The sequence below is a fragment of the Erithacus rubecula genome, assembly GCF_903797595.1.
Source record: "Erithacus rubecula genome assembly, chromosome: 4".
NCBI classification, from domain to species: domain Eukaryota; kingdom Metazoa; phylum Chordata; class Aves; order Passeriformes; family Muscicapidae; genus Erithacus; species Erithacus rubecula.
In genome coordinates, this window is record NC_136686.1 from 22,837,337 (window position 1) to 22,859,562 (window position 22,226).

General features: G+C 39.1%; 1 protein-coding gene across 2 annotated transcripts in view; it reads right to left on the minus strand.

Moving 5' to 3' along the window:
* The window catches only part of PPFIA2 (PTPRF interacting protein alpha 2), a 278,624-nt gene extending 259,339 nt beyond the window's left edge, over positions 1 to 19,285 (minus strand). The window contains exons 1-2 of one of the 2 annotated variants that reach the window (XM_079303530.1): positions 18,892 to 19,285; positions 10,756 to 11,006 (exon numbers count right to left, since the gene is read on the minus strand). In XM_079303530.1, coding sequence (XP_079159656.1) covers positions 10,756 to 11,004 — 249 coding nt within the window. In that variant the 5' untranslated portion in view covers positions 11,005 to 11,006; positions 18,892 to 19,285. The remainder of the gene's footprint in view (positions 1 to 10,755; positions 11,007 to 18,891) is intronic. The other variant, XM_079303529.1, reaches the window with a different exon arrangement.
* Positions 19,286 to 22,226: the final 2,941 nt, after the last annotated feature.

Here is a 22,226-nt window from a genome sequence, read left to right on the forward strand (position 1 = left end):
AAACCATTTAAAATTCTGCTGATGCATAACTTTCCATGTAAATATTCTAATAATATCTGACTTTGACTTATGTCACAGTTCTTCATACATAGCACACTTTATACTCACAAAATAACTCACTTGTGGAAGATGATGTACAACAATCATGAGTCACAAGTGACTCATGGAAAAAGACAAGGTAGGCAGGTCACTTTCTTACTCAAGGAGATGTTCTGTGAAAAAGTGACAACAGAAAAATTTTGCAAGAGCAATCTATGTGCTCTTACTCCTCTCAGAAGCAGGGATCTGATATCAATGCGTATCAATTACTGAACAAGAAATTCTCTATCTCATAATACCCCACTTTTTCTTGGAATATTTCTAATATCAAGATTTTACTGCTAATGAAAAATTAATTTAATGGGGGAAATTATTAATGAATTTTGTGTTCACCAATTCAGAAGTCTTTACATATTTTGACCAAAGATATACAACAATGGGCTTATGTACCAATTATATGAGAAAGTATTCATACCTGACCTTTGACAAAAGAAAACATTGCAAACCTATTCAGCATATCTTAATGTCTTGGATATTCATTATTTCCAATGTCAGCCTGATATTATTAAGCAGAGGAAATAAAACCCCACAAACTTAGTATATAATCTCCAAGTTCCATCTCCAAAACACATTTCCCCAAACAGCCCTTGTATTCATAGTGCTAAAGAAAGTGGTTTTGCCCTTTTTCCAGGAGACAAAAAAATCTTTTTTTTTTTTTAATGCAGTAATTGTCTCAGTGTTCAATTCCTATAAAGTTTGTCATTGTGATGGGAAAAAGAAATACAATAATCAGAATTTTGCACTTTATATTCAGATACTGTCATGAGTCTTATTTTGATAGTGAGAATGTCCAGGAGCACTTTTGATCACAGAATCACAGAATCAATTAGGCTGGAAGTCAAGATCATCAAATCCAACTTACCCTGAGATCATCAAATCCAACTTACCACCAAACACTACACTGTCAACTAGACCATAGCACCAAGTGTCAGGTCCAGTCTTTTCTTAATCATCTTCAGGGGCAGCGACTCCACAACCTTCCTGGACACACCATCCCAATGTCTAATCACCTTTTTCAATGAGCAAATTCTTCCTAATGTCCAACCTGAATCTACTTGGCCCAGTTTAAGGCTACTTCCTTCAGTCCTGTCCCTGTTGCCTGGGAGAAGAGGCCGATCCCACCTGGCTGCAGCCTCCTTTCAGGGAGCTGGAGAGGTCTCTCCTGAGCCTCCTTTCTCCAGGCTAAACAACCCCAGCTCCCTCAGCCACTCCTCACAGGACCTGTGCTCCAGACCCTTCTCCAGCCCTGTTGCCCTTCTCTGGGCATTCTCCAGCACCTCAATGTCTTTCTTGCAGTCATGGCCCAGAACCAGACACAGCACTCGAGGTGTGGCCTCACCAGCCAAGGACAGGGGGACAATCCCTGTCCTGCTCCTGCTGCCACACTATTGCTGATCCAGGCCAGGATGCCTTTGGCCTTCTTGGCCTCCTGGGCACACACTGGCTCACGTTCAGCCACTGTCACCAGCATCCCCAGGTCTCTTTCCGTCCCCTTGCTCAACTTGGTCCTTAACTACTTGCTCTTTATGGAGTAGTTCTACCACTGATTGAAATAAGTGGGAAAACCTCCATACAGATTTTCACGAACTCTGGCCTAGGGCTTTACTTCCTGTGTAGACTGACTTTCTCTCTACCCTTCATAGAGAATTCTGTCCCTTTGATACAGAAGTATGGTTTATCCATTTGTGCATTACCTTCTCCTTAATGCTTATTCCCTTTATTTATCTCTATGTATCATTAAAAAAATCCCATTCAGGGAAAAAAAATCTGTAATTTCGGTTACCTCACAATTTCAAATAAACCAACTGACAACAAAGAACCTTACTGTAAGTCTCCAAGATTTATTTAATATTTTCAGTTTTGAGAGATGACTGACTGTCATAACAAGTCAGCTGTCACAGTATAATTGGGATTTTTTTAGAACTCATAAACGGTAAAGAATGCAGTTCACCAACAATAATTAAAACAACAAAAAAAAAAGCCTATAATCTGATCCTAACTAAGAAAAAAACTTAAAGGATAAGATGTACTCAGCAAATGATGATTTGGAACAGATTAGAAATGTTACATTACACAAAATAAAGTTACTACTCCACCTGGCCCTTAACTTTTATAAACAGAAGTTCAGATTCCTGGAGATCACATGAAAGATACGTATTCATCAATACAAACAAATCTATTTCTTCAGAGTCAACAGGAAAACTCTACACACTTCAGTAAGAAATAAATTATCCCTATTTTTGAAATAAAAACCATGCCCCGACATAATTGTATGGTTTTGAGTGAATACTCATTAGTATGGGGAATTATTTAAGATAGAAGATCACCTGAATAAGACAGTTCTAAAAGCCAATTCTTAAATATTCTGCCCTGCCTTTGCTTTTAATGGAGAACTTAAAAAGAAGGGAATATGTTTTCAAGATCTTCTTGGATGATGTCTCAGCCTCTACCATCCACTTTCAAGGCAAACTATCAAACTTTATAAAATTGCACTGTTTTTTCCAGCTTTTCCTCACTGTGTAACAGGATAGAATAGTTCAGTTAAAAGTAACCTACAGTAATCATCTAGTTCGAATGCCACTTCAGGGTTGACCAAGTTAAATAATACTGTTGAAGACATTGTCCAAATGCTTCTTAAACACTGAGAGGCATGACTACAGCTGTTCTGAAAACTGGGTTCTGAAAACTATGGCGGTTATTAAAATTACAGTGTCTATAGTTTTGATGGCACCAGATTAACTGATAGATACTTGGATAACCATCTGTGCTCTGTGCTGTTGACCAGCACCATTATTTTTTTTCTTATATTCATTTGTGTGTCTTTTCAAACCTTCAGATAATGAGCCATCAATAGTTAATGTAGCAGTTGATGTACCTGGTTCAAGCTAAAATAATTGATATCAATGTTTATGAAGCAGATAGAGAGTGAAATGGGAGTACATAGTCTTGTTGATTGCTTCAGGCATTCACCACATGTTCCTCCTCCTCTAAATATTTAAGTTTCTGTTGCTTTTTCTCCATATCCCATTTTATTCCTCTGCTGGACTGCCACATTAGTCTTCTTCAGTCATCAAGTATTTATTAAGTCCAAAGCTTTTAAGATAAAATCTCCTGCTTATAATTATTTGCAATATGCTATTGAATACATAGAACTTCACAACAGAAAGGAAATAAACTCAATTCAAGTTGTTACCTGTATGTATAATATACCTTTAACTGGGCTTTGTTGGGAATATGATGTTTAAAAAAACATATAGTCCAGAGAGTACCCAGCTAAAGCACTGTCTTACATAAACCACAGATACTGTCAATCTGTCTTCTATCAGATAATATTAGTTAGGAGTCATCCACCAGAATAAAATTGGTATTTAACACTATGAAAACAACTTTCATTCAATTTTATGTGGAAGAAAGAACTGCCATGTGCTATGTTCTGTTACTGAGGAAGTAAAACCTTAAATTCCTCCTAAACATTTGTTAGGTTGGACACAAATAATATTCAGCATTGCATTGCACTTAAACCACTGCAACTTTATAATGCCAAGTTTTCTTTGATTTCCAGATGTCTGTCTCCCCTCTATACATTTAAATCCCGTAAAAACATGTATTTCCATATTTACTCTATTACAACTAATAGTTATGGTTAGTATCTGATTTTTTGCATACATCTCAATATGCTCCCCTCAATGTTAGTATCTTGAGACAAATAGCTAAAATAATTAGCTAAAAAAAATTCCATTATGAAAATATTTCTGTTATTTAGTAATCTAAACTGCTTTTGTCAGTCACAGTCTTGCTACTTGCACAGATTTTAGTGGGAACTGCATAGATTCAGAACACCTGAAAATCAACATGTTTATATTTAGCAGCCTGCAAAACTATAAAACAGAGGAAATTCAAGGACAGAAACAAATTGGGTGAAGCTTTAGTTTTTTTATACATGAATACAGAGTGTATCACTGGATTTTTGATACAGAAAACGTGGAACTTTCACCTCAGACATATTTCACTCAGATCTTCATTTCACTACTTGGAATTCTTTTAAAATTATTCCCTGGAAATTTGAGAAAAAATCATTTTATCTTGCAAGATGAAAAAAAAATAGATGGAGAACTTACAGAAGTCCTTCACACAAGGATATTTTTAGAACTTTAGAAAAAGTACTGATTATTCATTCAAATATACAGGATGCCATTGGTACTCTATGTTCTTCAGAGCAGCCAGAAAGAAATAAATAGTAAAAAAAAGCCATCATTCCATCTTCATCACAGGAACAAGAGCTGTTTTGAAAACAATACTGTGGGTGAAGTAATTATTTTCACGCAAACAACAGCAAATGTCCATTCTTAAATAAATGAAGTTTATTTTAATTATTACTGTTTAAATATGTGTATTTATTTCTGTGGGGCTCTTTCAGTTTTGTATCTCTATATGTATCTGTGTGATGCCAGTATTTTGTATCCATGTACTATATGCACACACATCTAAACAGAAAACACAATCTCAGATTAAGGCCCTACTGACTTAGTGTTACCTTTCTTGTCTCTGGCAGTAAAAAATTCAATGCTCACTGTATTGGAAGAAATTGCAAGTCTATCAGCAAAACTGTCTAATCACAATTCTATTAAAGGTTAACATTGATCAAATTACATAAACTGGTTCAATAAAACAAGGCCATTACATTTTCCTCTTTGGATTTTTCCTTCTATCATGCCTCCAGTAAGCATTTCTAAATGAGTGGTATCTTATTAGATGAAATAAAACCTTAATGATTACCACTATATTTCTGTTACTGATTTTATTACTGAATTATTGTAGCTAACAATTACAATTTAGTTGAAATCTATGGGGTACCAGAGGATATCAAAAGATTCATTTTAGTATTGCAGTTCCCCACTCCAAACAATTCTACTATCTATATCCAGGAAGATGTGCAAACAGTGCTAACAATAATATCTATAGCAGATTAAAAAAAAATATTTTTGCAGCATTCATAATAATTTAAACTCAGCTAGAACTAGATCTCCGCCAGAGAGATTCACTCAAATCACAACATTTTCAAACTTACTGAAAATAAACAATGTAAATTTTAAAAAATAAAGAAAATGGAGTTCCAATGGTCTCTTTCAGTATAAATTATTCAATTATCTCTACCAAAAAATAACATATCTGGACTGTTTTAGTTTTAAAATGTCTATTTTACAGACAGGAGCTTTTATACACATGCATAGAAGAGTTGAACTTATATAAGTTAATCTGTTTAATACCATGCAAATCACACATTGTGTTCCAGCCACACCATCCCAAGTTGCAGAAGGCAAAGCATGGACTGGGGGAATGAAGAATCACTCACTGAAGAATGGGTTTGAGATTATGTTCATCTAAAGAACCTGAAGGTGCACGAGTCCACAGTACCTAAGATGCATCCACGTGTCCTGAGGGAACTGGTGGATGAAGTGTCTAAGCCATTACCCATCATATTTGAGAAGCTGTGTCACCCTTGTGAAGTTCTCACTGACTGGAAAAGCGGAAACATAAGCCTAATTTTTAAGAAGGTTAAAAAGGAGGATTTAGGGAACTGAAGACCAGTCAGCTTCACCTCAGTGACCAGCAAGATTATGGAGCAGATCCTCCTGGAAACTATGCTGAGGCATATGGAAAATAATGAGTTGACTGATGACAGCCAATAGTACCAAAAAAGATATACTATAGATGTATGATCAATATATGGAAAGATTTATAGCCATTAAAAGATAAAATTTGCTACCATAAATGATCAGTAAAATCAGGACTTCCTGGTAATGTAATATTGAACAGACAATGAAAACAAATGGAAACACAGACTGTTCTTCCTGAACATCAGGAAACATTTTTTACTTTTTACAGTAAGGGTGACTGAGCACTGGCACAGGTTGCCTGGAGAGGCTGTGGGATCTACCCTCAGAGATATTCAAAAGCCATCTGGACACAGTCCTGGGCAGCCTGCTCTTAGTAACCCTGCTGCAGCAGACAAACTAGACAAGGTGACCTCCTGAGGTCCCTTCCAACCTCAACCATTCTGTGAATAACAATTTCTAAGTAAATCACTGAGCAAGCACATTATTAATGAACAAAATAAACTTGACTAGAGAGTGATAACTTATTAGCATCTTCATATAAATAATATCTTTCATACTATGAAACTTATTCTTGAAAGGCTAAAAGAAACAGAACAACCAAACACCATGACTTGTTCAGTATTTTTTATCAGAGTACATTTATAACTCTTATGATTCTATGTGTCATTCGAAGTCTTACAACTACATATGCTGTATTTTTCCAGTTTATTTACAAGGAAACTACTCAAGGTTATATTTTCTAGACAATTTAGCTTAGAGAAGATTATGGTTAAATTTGCTTGAGAAAGTTGTAACTGAACATTTTCCTCTCTAGTACTCAAAAACAGAGTTAGTTCCTAACCTTTTCAGCAAAACACTTTCTTATGCTACAGTAAAAGGCCTAATTTTACTCCAATAAAGTAAAACCATACTATTAGGTATTTAGATCTTATGCTTCCTCATTACAGTGTAGTTCATTGTATTTAACAATTTATTTTTTTTTCTGGACTCAAGAGTCATGACCTAAATGCAATAAATTCCTGTTGTTGGGCAACATGCAGTACAGACCCAAATACACTTTCCTTAGAGGCTTCTGCTGTCAACAGGAAGCTTTGGGAAGAATAAGCAAGATCACTTCTGAACTAGATTCTTAATATCTCCACAATAAAGTCTGAAATCAAGAAACTGAAGGGGTGTTCTGGGTCAAGTTCACAGGTTAACTAAAGGTATTATGACATATAATGTCTTTTATACCAGCTTCATCTTGAAAACAGTTTCGAGTTTTCACCATGTCTTTGTCTAAGAAAGATGCCATTCCTTCATAATTCAAGACCTTCTTCTGATGAATGATCTATCTTTATTCATGGTACCCTACAATCACTTAGTCCTTCATCAACATTATTTTTGGTTTAAAACATTCCTTTCATCTTCACCTGTTCATTCCATCTTCCTGTCTCTTCAAGAAAATCTATGAAATCACTCATAGTCCCTCTCAAGTCAGTTTCCTCCAGAAATAAGAAAACTTCAGTTAACCTTTTCAGGCGGAAGATGTTACTTCCTCTTCACTCTAGCAGTGTTTTTCTTGACCTCTTCCAGATTCAGGTTGACTCTCAATCACTACTGAGCCAAAACTCAGAAAAATAAGGTCCAAGCCACCCATTAGTTTAACTGCATTAATATTTACTTACTTCCAACAGAAGTCTCTTACATAAGACATTGCAAAATGGTACTTTCCATTTTTTACCTCCATTTTTCCATTTTTCCAACTCCCACTGGCTGCCTACCAGCATCGTAAACTATATATTACCCCTCTTTACTACTGCTACCTAGAAGGTAATGAATTCTTTTAAGGTAATGAATTTTTTTATTACCTGCTAGATATAAGGCACTCACCTTTGTATCATGCACTACCATCCCACCTCTTGTGTATTATAATACTCCCTTAGTTGCCTATTCAACCCAATTTTTTGTGTCGTCTGAAATTTCCACTAGTAGGCTTCTTCTTATGCTCAAATTAATAAAAATTTATCTCAAAAATACATTAACTACTACTACTCTCCCTCCATCCTGTCAGTCTACTGCAAGTGAAAATTTTTCCTCTCTCTCTTTTATTACTTACATTACTAAATATTATATTGCTTTTCCTTACACATCTCCAATCTATTAATAATTTAAATGAGATTACTTCAAAAGATACCATTTTTGGGACACTGTAGTTTCCCAGTTTAAAAATTCTGATACCGAAGAATCATGTTGAGCTACTCTGTATAATTTTGATAAACCCTTGTCATATTTTTAAGATAGCTTTTTGACATCCTATAAGATTTTCCTCCAAAACAAGTTTTAAAGTGTTCCCTGTTATTTTATTTAGACTAACTGATCTGTAATTGTCTGCTCACTTTTCCCCTCCTTCCTTAAACATAGCTGTTCAGTTACGTACAGATGTTCACAAAGTTAAGACTGCCAATCTAACAGAAATAAAATTTATTTCAATGGTAGCACTTAGCATAACTGTATTTCTGCAACTTGGATTTGAAAAACATAGTTAATTATACATTGTTCTGTTGAGGTGCAGACCAGTATAAAAATTTAAAGACATTTACAGTCATTGGCTACAGCATTTAGAGCTGTAACAGCATTAACTAATAATGCAAGCTTCCTATTTAATGTTATTTATGATTTCCTATTTCCCATCAGACAAGGTTTTTCAATGGCTGAGTTTTCATGCAAGCTCTTTTAGTTCAGGTTCTATTTATTGCAAGTGTAATGATTTTTCCAGAACATATTTTTCAATGCCAACAGTTAAACAGACAATAAGCAAAAACAGTGTCCTAACAAAAATGCTTTGGAATATAACTGTGTCTATACACAGTTTCTATGCACAGAGCACTATAATACTAATAAATAATTTAATTTTGAAAACCACTCAAGGGATCAAGAACTAAAAGAATAAATTCTGATAAAGCAAGACTCATTACATGACACATTGCAGCTATTTGATAATTTTCATATAGATATCTTATATTTATATATTCTCCTCCTAAACTGAGTGAAGAATTCTTCCTCTCCACTAGGTAATAAGTCCTAGGTAATATTTTGTCAGAAGGCTATAACAGGCTGTTAGCAAGGCAAGCTTGCCATTCATAAACCAAAAAACTGTCAAAGTACTATGTAGAATATCTCAAATCCAGAATTGAAACTAAATAGTATGGCAGTGAAATGAAAATCACATTCTTGAAAGACTCTATTACTAGAATGCTATATTACTAAGCCAGTGTTCTGTACTTAAAAGAACAGATTTCTACAGAATTTAATTACTCACATAAAGATCTAAATAACATATTTAATAGACAAAAAACTTGATTCTGCTTTAAAGTGTAAGCAGTGGGTCACACAGTTTCTCATATGGGAAACCTACATCTCTCCTAGATACAAGGATGAATGCTAACTGAAACACACACTCTTAATGGTACATGGTAGACCAAAGTGTTCACCTGAGAAATCAATTACTTTTAGGAGGTGTACAGCTATATTTCCAAACTAAATAACACAATATGATTTTATTTTTTATTTCTTACTAGAAAAAAATAAAGAATAAAATACTGATGTAATCCATTTCTTTAAAATTTATTTCTTTTAGGCTCTGTATGACATTTATGCTGAATATTGTTTTCCTTAGCTAGTCTCCAGTATTTTAGCAGTTCAGCATATGCAAGACACAGAAACATTAGAGCACAGACACCTGCTAGTGTTTAACAAAAATACCTCACTATGGACTCAGTGGAGAGAGCCTCTGCACACTGAGCAGCTCACTGAATGGGACATCAGAGATGCAGAGCATCCTCTATTCTTTGGATTTCCAGCAGTAAATATTTGAATAAAGAATTTATGCTGTCTTTCACTTATTCTTTTCCACTCTTCTATGGAGAGACACCTGTACAAAAGTAGTTCAACTGCACACAAATAAAGAGAAAAAAGAAAAACAACCAACCTTGATTTTACAGTACATTAAGATCATTGCTACTACTTTTTGTTTGCCCAGGACAGTTGTGGGCATTCTTATTTTCTGGAGCTAATGCTCAAGTTGCTAATGCTTTTCTTCAAACGATTACAGTCTCTCTCTCTCACACTCTCTCTCTCTCTTATTTAGTCCTTTCCCAAGATATTTCAAAAACCTGCTGAGGTTAGCCCTTAAACAACTGCTGCTCCCTATTACAGAGGGTGCCATTTTCCTCTTCTACCCTTAAAAATTTTCTTACTCAATTCATTCATCCTTATTACCTCTTTATTCCAACCACACACTGTCATAATTCCTCCCAAGGCCTCATGGTCACATTTCCTAATAAATGACAGCTGAGAGACATGAAGAAAAAAACATGGAGGAAACCTGAATTTTGAATCATGGTATCTTTCCCACCTCTGGCAACATACACAGACTGAAGATCTTTGCTTTTAATTCTAGTATATTAGGAAACAATTATATTGACATATAATATTGAAATATAATATCACATTAGCATTTTAACTGAAATAGTTGATTTTGAAGATTCTACAAAAGATTAGGGTTACTTCAGATAATGAGATTTAGGTAAGTACTTAATTTTAATTGAATTAAAATATTAAGGTATTAGTTTTATTTGTGGGTTTGTGTAGTACCTTATTTAGCCTACATAAGTTAGTTTTATTTGTTGCTTATTAGTAACTCTTATCCAGAAAACATCCTCATTCTTTTTGTTTTATTTCTACCATTAGATCTTTTATTCAAATGATCCCTCACCTGTTGTAAATGCTAGAGCAACAGCCAAAAGAACCAGTAGCTACAGTCCTTCATCTTGCTCTCCTTCTAGTCAACAGCATTACTCCTCCTCTTAAATATGAAAAGAGGTCCCATAGAGGCCAAACCAGGTAGTATTAATTTAATAGGAGTTCTGCAGCTGACATCAATGGGAGCAAAATTTGGATCTCAAGGAATACATACTGATTAGGGTTAAAGTAATTGGTATCAAATTAAAAATCAGTGCACCTAAACAAAAAAAAAGAACCTTTGTTAGCTACATACCTGAGGCAGTGCTGAGTTCAGCTGTCGCTGGAGGGAATCTCTGTCGTAGATGACATCCTGTAGGCGTTGCTGTGCAAGTGACAAGCTCTCCTGTGTCTCCCGAAGGGTGTCAAGGAGACGGTCCCTTTCATCCAGCATGTTCACCATCAGCTGCTCAAAATGAGAATCCGAGTCCGAGCCGCTGCTTTGGGACCCCCGCTGACTCATCGGGGTGTCCTCGTTTATCGTCGGCATCACTTCACACATCATTTCTTTAAAAAGAGCACAAATCAAGGAACAGCTCTTCAGTAGAGAAAACATTTCAGGATATTTCATGAGAAGAATATACTCTGTCACATGGACACAGCTAGTAGATTATTGCATTGGTCCCACTTTCAAACTTGTGCGCAGCGTTAATCAGATGGTCAATAGAGAGGGATTAAATACAGTGACTACTTCCACAGAGCAAAGACTTTGTATGTGCTTCCCAAAATTAAAGAAGGCTGACTGGAAGGAGATGGAGGGTTACAGAATATTCTAAATTAATAGATTTGGAAATAATGCTCTCTTAAAATGACAGAAAATACTTCCTCTGCAATTGCAGTCTCCCTTATCATTGCTTTGCTCCCTTCTCTTACTTAATTTAATTGTTGAATTGTTGGTATTGATGTCAATAGCTGCCACTAACTGCCAGATTTTGTCCTCCTCTAGGCAATACTACAGTACAGCTCAGGCTAACCATTGATCCAGTATCATGCTGCCTTAACAATGCCAGGTTAATCTATTTTTCTATCTAGTTATTCCCATCCTCAGGGGAAATTATTCTCCAGTGAGCTTGTTCAGTAAGAGGTCAAGAAATAGAAACTCAGCTAATTACATCCCTGTGATATCTTGTGCAAATTGAATTACCAGGAGCAGAATCACTGTTGTTTGTTCCTTAAATCTGTCCTGAGCAGAGCAAATAGCATCACCTAGTCCCATGCTTCAGCTGTAAAGCTTCTTACATAAATCTCAAACCCCCTGTTCATGTACATGTTTAAACTTTGGGAATCCTTGGGAGAGCTTTCTGATATTCACTGCTTTGTCCACTGTCCACAGGGGATGTGGGATGCCCTCCAGGGGAGCCTGTCTTGCCTCCAGGAACCTCTCACAACATCATATTAGTACACTGCCCTCAGCAAGGTCCCATCACCAGTCTCCACTCAGCTCCCACCTGTGACTAACCAGTTTGGCATGGTAAAGTTCACGGTGAGCAAAGAGCTAAAAAATTCCAAGGCCATCTGCCACTTGCTCAGTTCAATCATAACTTTTTGGTATGCAGCAGGAGGCCAGAGACCATGGTCTCTGCATGGCCATTCCTCCAGACCAAAGTTAACAATTGGGATTGTCACTGAAACCTTCCTGCCTCACAAGAATCAACATCTCATGGATCACACTTCTTGTCCCAGGGGATTCTCACTGGTAAAGCTTCGCCATTCAAGAAATTACTTCCAATGTCCTGTGCAAGCAGATCAGGTTTCTGGTGTGAAAGGCACAGCATTTGCTACCCTGGCACACAGGCTCTGGCAGAGTGACAGTGGTGCAATTTTGCAGGAATGCTGGTGAGTGTGTGAGAACAGGTAGGGAAACCTCTGTGTGGACAGCTGTTGCTACCTCAGCCCCTTGCATTCAAACAAGATAGGAAATCTCCTCTTAAAGCCATTATGGGGATGTGGGAAGCCATATATGTAAGTGGTTGTGGGGTAGCAAGGGAATCCATGAGTTGAATGCTCATGGCATTATTATCACATCTTGTCCCTCTCAGCTGTTGCGTTCAGGGAAGGCAGCGGAACATCCATTATTCTTATTCTGGATCTCTGGACTGCATTGTTCTGATAGCACAAGTGACAAACTTGGGCTATGACTAAGACAGCAGAGAAGGCAGGGAATGGGTGGGCAGCTCCTGGTGTAGGCAGTTGCTATTTGGAAGTTTTCTCCCACAGCTCACAGCCCCAGGAGAATCTTTAAAAGATACAGCACTTCTTTCAGTCCGCCTAGTGATGTACGTGGCTTTCTGTAAGTTCAGAGGTCAATGCCATCATTCCACTGGAACCACTTGCATCCTTTCCCTCCCTTACTCTGAGAGTGGAGAGAAATACAGCACAGCAATCTTTTAACCTGAGCCAGACAGAAATGCTGATAGGGTGTGACAGATAGGGACACTGACTCTTGCTACAGCTAGGAGTGGGAGATATGGGAACCCTGGACCATACCCTCACATGGATTTTTTTGTGGGGGCCCATGAGGACCCCAAACAACTCTGAAGGAAATCTGCCTTCTCAGAGTGCTCCTGGGTCACCAAGCCACAAAAAAAAAAAAAAAAAAAAAAAAAAAAAAAAAAAAATCAGCTCAGCTGCAGGTTTGCTGTGGGGCTTCCAAAGAGAAATTTCGTACAGCCTTTCTAGTATGCAGTGCTGTTCAATTTACTATGATTTGTGTCTTCTTGCCTTTAGAAAAGCATTTTTGTTTTCCTTTTCTTAAACTTTTTTGGCATTTATCATTCTTACATGTGCCAACACATGGTATGCTTTCAATGTCCTGAGGCAGCCACCATTTAGCACCGTTCCCAAACACAAGCTGAAGATTAGAGCTGCATCCCCAGGACCTTATCACACCTTTTATGAATTTTTTGCTTAATAGCAGGAACGAATCAAAACACTGAGAATATTTGAAGAATTTTTAAATTAAGGGGGAAAGAAAGGAAAGAAGGCTTATTGAGAGGGACTGCAGCAAAAGCTAGGGCAGGTAAAGTAGAGGAAGAACTCCACAGAAACAGAGGAGGAGGGTCAGCAAACAGACAGATCACAATCTAGTAGTAGAATATTGGAAGCTGAGGACAAATAGAAGGGCACAAATGCATTTGGATCTTTATATAGGAAGTGAATTATGTCACAGAGTTCTTGACATTTCCTGAGCCTTCTGATGGTGTGTGCATGTATTAGTCAACCTTTGGCAAACCACAGGATGATGTGGTTCACACACGGGGTCAGGAGATTTAAATTTAAGAGTCAGCTCCCAGTTTAGTTATCACTGAAAGGAATTTAATTTGTATACACCAGAAGCATGTAGAGGACCAAGACAACACATGCAGACAGAAACAACTGAGGGATTCATGCTAAAACATGAAATAAAAATTGTATTGCTATCATCACTTTGGTCTGATCACTAATGTGATGATATCCTGAGTATCTTGAATTATATTTTAAAATTTCCAGTAGGGGAAGAGGGCAATTTCTGATTCTCCTTCTGTGTAATTTGAATTTTAAACCTAAATTTGGTGATTAAAAACCTCCTTCACCTCAACAATTTTTAGTCTGGTTTCATAATATAATCAGCTGAAATATTTCATATAATGAAATTAGAAGGAATTACTCTACCTACCTACTCTTCCCCACTTACCACAGACTATAAATCTGTGTTAAGCTGAAGTACATTTTATCCAGGAAGGATTTCAATCATTAAACACTGAAAGTGATGTCTCTAATAAATTAACCAGAATAAGTCATTCTTTCTGTGAAAAATATATTCCTTTTTCAATTGTATTTATAGAGAGACACAGCCACATTCAGTGCTGCAGTTCAAAAAAGCTCAAAATAAAGCTACTGGCAGACCCACTTCCATTACAGTTCAGAACTACCATGCCATACACACTTTTGTGTCTGATCTGTGAATTTACATAACTTCTGAAAAACTTAGATATCTTTCCTTATTTATGCATGAATCACATTTCATATACACAGGACAGCTGCATCCTAGACTTAATGATATATGTACAGCTCAACAGATCTATGCATACATAGCAGGTATTTGCTTCAGGTACTCAGTTCTTAATAAACATGTTGACATCAATTCTACTCAGAACAGAACTGAACAAGATCAATACAGGATTGTCATTAAGCTTCATTTCTGCTCTCCATTCTTCTGTTCCAAAAATTGGCTAGGTTCAGAGAAGTTGATTTCTTTAAACCATAACTGCTGGATAGAGCAAGCACGTTCATAAACTGACATCTGGATATTCCATGTTTTTTAACTGTGTTTATCAGCCTGTGATATGATTGATGGAATATAATCACATGCCCAGGAATGGCCCCAAAAGATCAAAGATTGGAATGAAGACTCCCAGCCCTCTACTCTTTTAAATTGGTTTTATACAGTGTAATAGGCTGTTAATTTCTCATTCAACTCTGGATGCACACTGAAAATCAGATGCATAAACATCTTCAAGTCTGTGCATGTATTTTAATCTCTGCACTTCGTCTGCACACGCCAGCTCCTACATTCATATATTTGTTATCCCAGCATAGTATCCCTTTCCCTAATCTATGCATTCCTATCAACTCCTACAAGGCAATTGCAGTTACATTTTTTTGATAAGTCCTATTAGTGAAAAATAATTCAGAGCTGACAGTGACAAAAAAAAAAAAAAAAAAAAAAAAAGAATAAGCAAAGACAATCCACAATGTACATGAAGCATTAGAATCCCATCTCTGAAGTTTAAAAACAGAAACCTTGAATTGCACTGCCACAACTCTAAATTGCAAACTAACTTCTCTTAAATTTCAGGTAATGTGACAAAATCTAAATGTGACAAAACTGGAGTGCATAAATATCTGCCTTAAATTCCTGAAAATTACACCTAACACTAAGCATTCTTTTTATCTTTCAAAACTGCAGTGAGCAGATTCATCTTATTTTGCATTGGCCTAGCAGTGGGCAAGGGGTTGTCACAGATGACTTACAAAGGTCCTTTCCACACAGAATAATTCCATGGGATAGGAGTCAAACAAATCAACCACCAAATAAATCCATGAACCCAGAAACACAATTGCTTATTTCCAATGGAATGATGAATGGTGTTGAATTGAGTAAACTCAGGTATCAGTACCCAGCCATATGGAGGCACCTTCTTAGAGACTGAGTAAATTCCCACTAAAGGATTTTATTAAGGATTTCTTTACCAATACTTGATGCCTCAAATCCTACTTGGTTATACCAGTGGTGCCTAGCCCTGCATCTGGCAAGATACTGCAGCTCATTGTGCCACCAGAGAACTGCAGACTTTTGCCCCAGAAAACTGAAGAAAAGAAGTTGGTGAAGAAATTAAGTAGAGGGGGAGCAGGTAATTAAGACCTGAACTGACCATCCTGGTCATCAGGAGAAAGTGAGGTACAGGCCAGTAACTACAGCAACCCACTAGTGAGTGGACAGCCACTGTGCTCGGTTGAGATATGACAGAATCACTGAATACTCAGGGTTGTAAGAAACCTCCAGAGACCATCTACTTCAACCTAAAGGCACATTGAGTAAAACACAGACAGCAAAGAATGAACACTGAGGAAGCTGAAATTTCTTTCCAGTAGCTGTTGAGAACTACAAGTGGTGGATTGAACACCTCTGTCCCATATTTTCAAAACCACAGAAGTCCATGATAATTGATTAAGCTCTCCTGTACATCATTCTATGCGACACTTCCCATGCAGCCAGGAAGTGTTTTCTTCTGCAAAGAAAAGGAAGGAGAGGAGAGAAAGGGATAAACAAGGTGGCATATTCTTCAACTTAGAGAGGTGACATTAAAAGCTGAATGAGCACTATATACCTCTTCATTCAAAAGAAGAGAAGAAAAGCTTGTGTTCTTTGCCAGAAAAAGGCCAACTTGCCCTGTAGTAATACAACTTGACTAAAGTTATGCTTGAGTGATCTAAGCCAACAAAAGTAAGACTTTTCAAATGCGTTCCTTTCTTTAAATAGAAAAATAAAAGCTCCATTGATACTGAACTTTGTACTTCTATAGTACAAATTTTATCATTATACCCAGTATCCTGAATGTAAGTGAAGCAATCCCTGAATGAAAGATGCATTGTCACCAGCATTTTACTTTTAATACATAATCACTGTTCCTTAGATCCAACCTGAGCCACAGAGCAGACATTACAATTCCCTTGGTCAGGGTGCCCCCACAGCATCCAAAACTTGCAAGGACTGCAGCATACAGTGAACTTGTGTAGCACCTGCAACTATCCCAAACTCCCAGAGAGGTTCTGAAGGGGGAGCAGGATACTAACAAATTCCTTCTTCCCTTGAAATCCATGCAGCACATAAACATGCCCTAGAAATAGAGTTTTAGGTACTGTAATAACTTTAGAACTCTTACAATTTGAAACAAAACCGAGGCTCTTATTTTAATAGTAGCTCTGGACCTGAGTGCTCAGGCATCACAGCCATACACAATGGCAGCTTGAGAAGGAATCAGTACACTGAAGTTCTCTAAACACATCATCTTTCTTATCCATCGTGTATCTACCGCACCATCTTCTACAAAGCCTTTTCCAGGCTGATTGGTTCCTAGTTCAGTGTTTTCTCCAGTAATTTGCATGGAATATAATCCAGCAAATGCTTGAAGTCATGGAAATTCTGTCTTGGACTTCAGTGGGTTTGGATCACTGGTTGGAAAAGTCACTAATATAGGCAAGCCATCAATCTCCTGTCATTTTACTCCCTCCAAATAAAGGCATAAATATCACAAATGCCTGTTATGTGATACCAGAGAGCACGCTGGATGTTATGTGACTATTGCCTACTCTATCACCTGAAATCATGAACAGGTTTCCCCTCTAAACACATAACACTCAACTGGCAAAAAGCAATGACTGCTTAAAGTAATCTGTCCTACTAGAGGAGGAAAGAATGTGGTTCACTGTCATTACATTAAGATTTTTCAGGCTGCATGCAAAAATGTCACAGTAAATCTATAGCATTTGCTGCATTATTTCTCCATGAAGAGTGAACTCCATATTTGCTCAATTAGGAATTCTGCAGTTCAGTTCAAACATCCAGATAAGGGGAATGGAGAAAAATTCCTACACAGAGCACAGGATATGGCCATCCTTGGTTAAGAGTTTTATAAAGCTTCTTTTCAGAAGGTACTTCATTAACAAATTAATTGATAGCAACTCCCTTATATTAACTTCTGATTATGATCATGTGTGGAAAAGGTATCAAAGTGTGTCCTCAATACTGACTTGCTTCAAAACAACTTGAAATTTCTGTGGTACGTATCCTATAGCAGTGGAAAATGAAAAACTTGTCTTTCTTCTTCTCACTGGACCCCACCCTATTTGGCATCTTCTGTTATCTTAATTGGACAAGAGTATTAGAATAATTTATTTAAGTGAACATTGTAACAAACTCCTCTGCAATCTCATTTAGCCTGGAAATAATTTACCAGATGGAGTTCTTTCACTTGGGAAGCTCTGGGAATAAAACACAAAGCTACTTGGCTTCTGCCTGACAAAGGCTCTTAGACAAGCATTCATTTTGCTCACCTTGAAGGCCACCACCTTAGATGTGAATCTAATTTTAGCCCCTCACCCTTCTATCCATAACTGGCCTTAAAATCTTGTTTCCTGTTTACTCTGATGTTTAATTTGCACACCACGGTTGAGCAGTCATTTCAAGTTACTTGTAATTTTGCTGCAAGAAAAAGAAGTCAAAATCTACCTAGCATACATTCTAGCCTGTCCACAGTGACATCAGCTTGAAAACTCATTTCACTGGATCATTCCGGGTATTTTGCATTTACAAGCTATTTTTCCAAATCGTTAAATAGATATAGTGACTGATAAAACCAGATCTTACTGCAATTATGTCTCTTCAGATGTCCTCAGCAGGATCACTCAAAGCACAGTGTAATTCCAATAAGGAAAATCCTTCCTATTGTCTGAGTTGCATTACATGCATATTCCTCCTCCTAGTTAACTCCTTACCTGCCAGTCTCCACTAAACTATGATATCACCTTTAACAGAAGCATCCTGCTCTGCTTGCACGCAGGAGGGGTGGTCAACACAGTACCTTAGAAAAAAGGACTAATTCCAACTATCTGTTCTTTATGTATCTTCTTCCTCTGACCTCCTACCTCCCTTAACCACAACCAAAAAAAAGAAGTTGGTTTCACATTTTTTAGTCTGAAATCCCCCAACTCCCATTATAGAAATGCATTTAAATACCACACAAGTACTACAGCAAGAGGCAGACAGCTAGATTTTGCATTTGCACCTCATCCCCCGAGGATATAGGGGCTGAGGAAGGAATGTCTAACTCAGAAATAGAAGGTTCAGTACCTAGTATCTTTTATTTCGGCGTCTGCTATTTCACTTGATCAATAACAACCGCAGTCTCCACCGGCTTCGAGCGGGGACTCACACAGCCGAGCACTCCCGGACCATCTTCCCAGCAATGGTGACACAGGCGCTGCTCCGAGGAACCCCAAGCCCCCGCACCCGTCCTCCGGCACGTCTCGCTGCTTGGCACCTCAACATTTTCTTCGGTCACTTCGTCAGCAGCCAAGAGGAGAAGCATCCATGGGAAAATGGCATATTACAAATTTTGCTTTGGGAAGCAGAGCTCGGTTCAGACCATTGTCGGGAGCAGGAGGGGGGGAAGCGGCTCTTAAAGCTCCAGCAGCCCCTTTTGGGCAGCAGCATCCTTGCAGCTGGAGGCGAGCGATCACAGGGGAGGGGGCAGGGCGACAACATCTTTTTTTTATTTCTTATCTTTTGCTAAACTTAACTAAGCGGTATCTGGCCTCCCTGGTTCTCCGATACCTCCCAAGCTAATTATGCCTCTGTGCGTGACTGAAGTCCACACACACGCACGACTGCCTGCATGATCAAAAAGCAAACGCGGTTTTCTGCTTTACAGAGAGCAATCCTCTGCCCACGGCTCGCCGCTGCCCGGCTGGCACATCGCTGCCTGGCTGGCACGGTGCAGAGCCCGTTGTCAGCCGCCCGCAGCCGGAGCCGGGAGCGGCACCGGGAGCGGCACCGGGAGCGGCACCGGGAGCGGCACCGGGAGCGGCACCGGGAGCGGCGGCCGGCGGTCACCCACGGCACGTGGGCGCGCCCCGGGCACCGCTGCCAGCCCCGCATCGCCCGGGGACACGGGCATCGAGAGCGGCACCACGGCGCTGCGTTCCGCAGCCTGCAAGCCAAGGAGCTCGGGCAAACGCCACAACATCTCTTCTAACCGTAGAGCGTAATAAAATCTATCATCCGACCGTGAGAAAGCAGGGATAAAACCTGCCATAACCTCAACAGCCAGGGCGTGTAATTGACAGCAGACAGCAGGGAACGGGCAGGCTGCGCCCCGTGCCGGGCGCGGAGCGGGCCGGGCCGGAGGGCGCGGTGCCGGCGGAGGGAGCGGCGCGGCGGGGCCGGGCTGGGCGCGCTGCTCGGCGCGGGGACTTCCCCTGGAGCCGCTGCAGTGGTTTTCACCAGTCCTTAAATAAATTCTGAAGTAATCGCGTCTGCCTCCTCTGCCTCACGCACGCGGCTCCCCAGATGCTGCTGCCGCTGCTTCGCGCGGCTCGCTCGGCGTTAATTCCCTCACGCCCACTCCTTAGGAAAAGGGAAAAGAAGAAGAAAGGGGACAACGGGGCGTGAGCTGGATGTTGAGCGGTGCTGCCTGCATCCCGTACCATTCCGGGCGGCTCGGAGGGGATGGAGGGTCCCCGAGCCCCCAGCGCCGGCACACGGACCCGAGGGGGGCGAGTGGGACAGTGCCGGGTGTCCGTGGAACCGGGCATGGTGAATGAACCAGTACCGGCCGCTTTCAGAGCCGGCTTGAGGATGTGTGTTCAGCCCAGTTTGAGGATGATGGTGTGCGTGTATGAGCTACTCAAACTTGGTTCTTGCAAAAAATATTTCTGTATTTGTTTACATTTCTTCTGCATAGAAGAATTTCATCCGTGAAGGGCTGACTTTGTTGCTTCGGAAGCCTGAAGTCTCTTCATGTGCTGTGGAAATGTGCTGGAGAAAGGAAGGAGCCACAGCCAGGAGTGTGCTGAGACTTGGCGATGCTTGCTGCTGAGCTGGCTTCACAGGAGGTGTGACACCCTGTTGTGGGAAATATGAATGCATGGAGGATGCACATCCACACTGTAAGGCAGATAGCTGAAAAGAGTTGTCAACATGGACATTTCAAATCCAAGTGCAAAGAAAATACTGGTGCCATGCCAGAGTGTGTTACCGGAGCTTGGCTTCTCAATGCAATGTATAGGTGAAAAGAGAAAAAAAGTAATTATTTCTGTGCCACTATTCCAAGTGGCTTTTTGTCATTTCACTCGTACATTTCAGATCATTATCTTGACTTAATTATCAGCATACAAGCCATTAGAACAGCTGCCTGATAATCCCACTGTATCTGAGGGCAAGATATATCATCTATGTAATTCCTCCACTGTGTGACTATCACAAATCTGAACTTTGAGTTAGGTGAGTAAGGACAAAGTAAAAGACTCAAAAAGCATTTATTGAGAGCAATCATGGTCAGGAGGCACCGCCCAGGCTGGCTGGTATGAACTTTTTCAGAGGAGGAAATAGCTGATAGGGAATTTTACATTATTTGTTTAGGGCTTTTTTTCCTTTCTTTGAAATTAAGGATCAGGGTTTACAGCTTCAAACTCTGTAGAACTCGCCACTGTTGCTTTGCATAACACATCTGTATACATGGAAGTATCACTTTTTTCTAAATATTAATAAAGATGGGTGCTACTGATGACATCCTGCCTTTCCCCCTCCTCCCCTTTCAAACAGCATTTTCCTGCAAAATATGTTTGCCAGACATGTGAGAGATCTGTCCATGTTCACCAAAGGTGGCTGTTTTCATCACTCACCTTGGAAAATATTCCAGTCCCTGTTCCATGTACTGGAGGAGGCAAATATTTGCTAGCTCTATAGCAGACAGATCTCTTTCACAACCATTTATTTGATTTATAAACATTTGTAGAATAGTTTTGGAAGTCTATTGGCACCTCAGCTCCTCATGCCCATCCTCCCTACTGACTTTCAATCATTAAAGCAAAAACCCAGCACAGAAAGATCATTATTGCTACTCAAGGTGTTGGCATTGCTACCTGTACTAGTTTGACCTGCTGCCCTCATCTTCTCCACTGCAGATTCACAGATGAGTAAGTGGCTGAAGGACCCTGTGTCACAGCACTGAGGTTACTGCAGAGTGCAGAAGCTGCCAACTAGTACCTGTGCTGTGTGGCACCAATTTAAACATGAGCCTCCTTCTCTTCAAGCATGTAGGGGTTTGAGGTTAATAAGATGGAAGAAGGGAAAACTCTCAAAGATGGGAAATGGAAAACTATGAAAAAGCCACAAAACCTGGGATGGAAAAAGATATTTGGGCTTGATAATAATAAAGGAATTATCTCTTCAGTAGGACACAACTTTTGGTAAAACCTAAGTGGAGAGAGAGTATTGACCAAGAGCATAATAATATATTCCATGGAAACTTTAGTAGTGAAATATATTTAGTGTGCTATCTAATTATGAGCTTAAAAGCCCCTTGAATGGACTTTGACCATTAGATCTCCAAAACATAATTTTGCTTATCTAAGCTCCAAGTATTATGTTAATTCTATTAATATATCTATTCTATATATAAATTC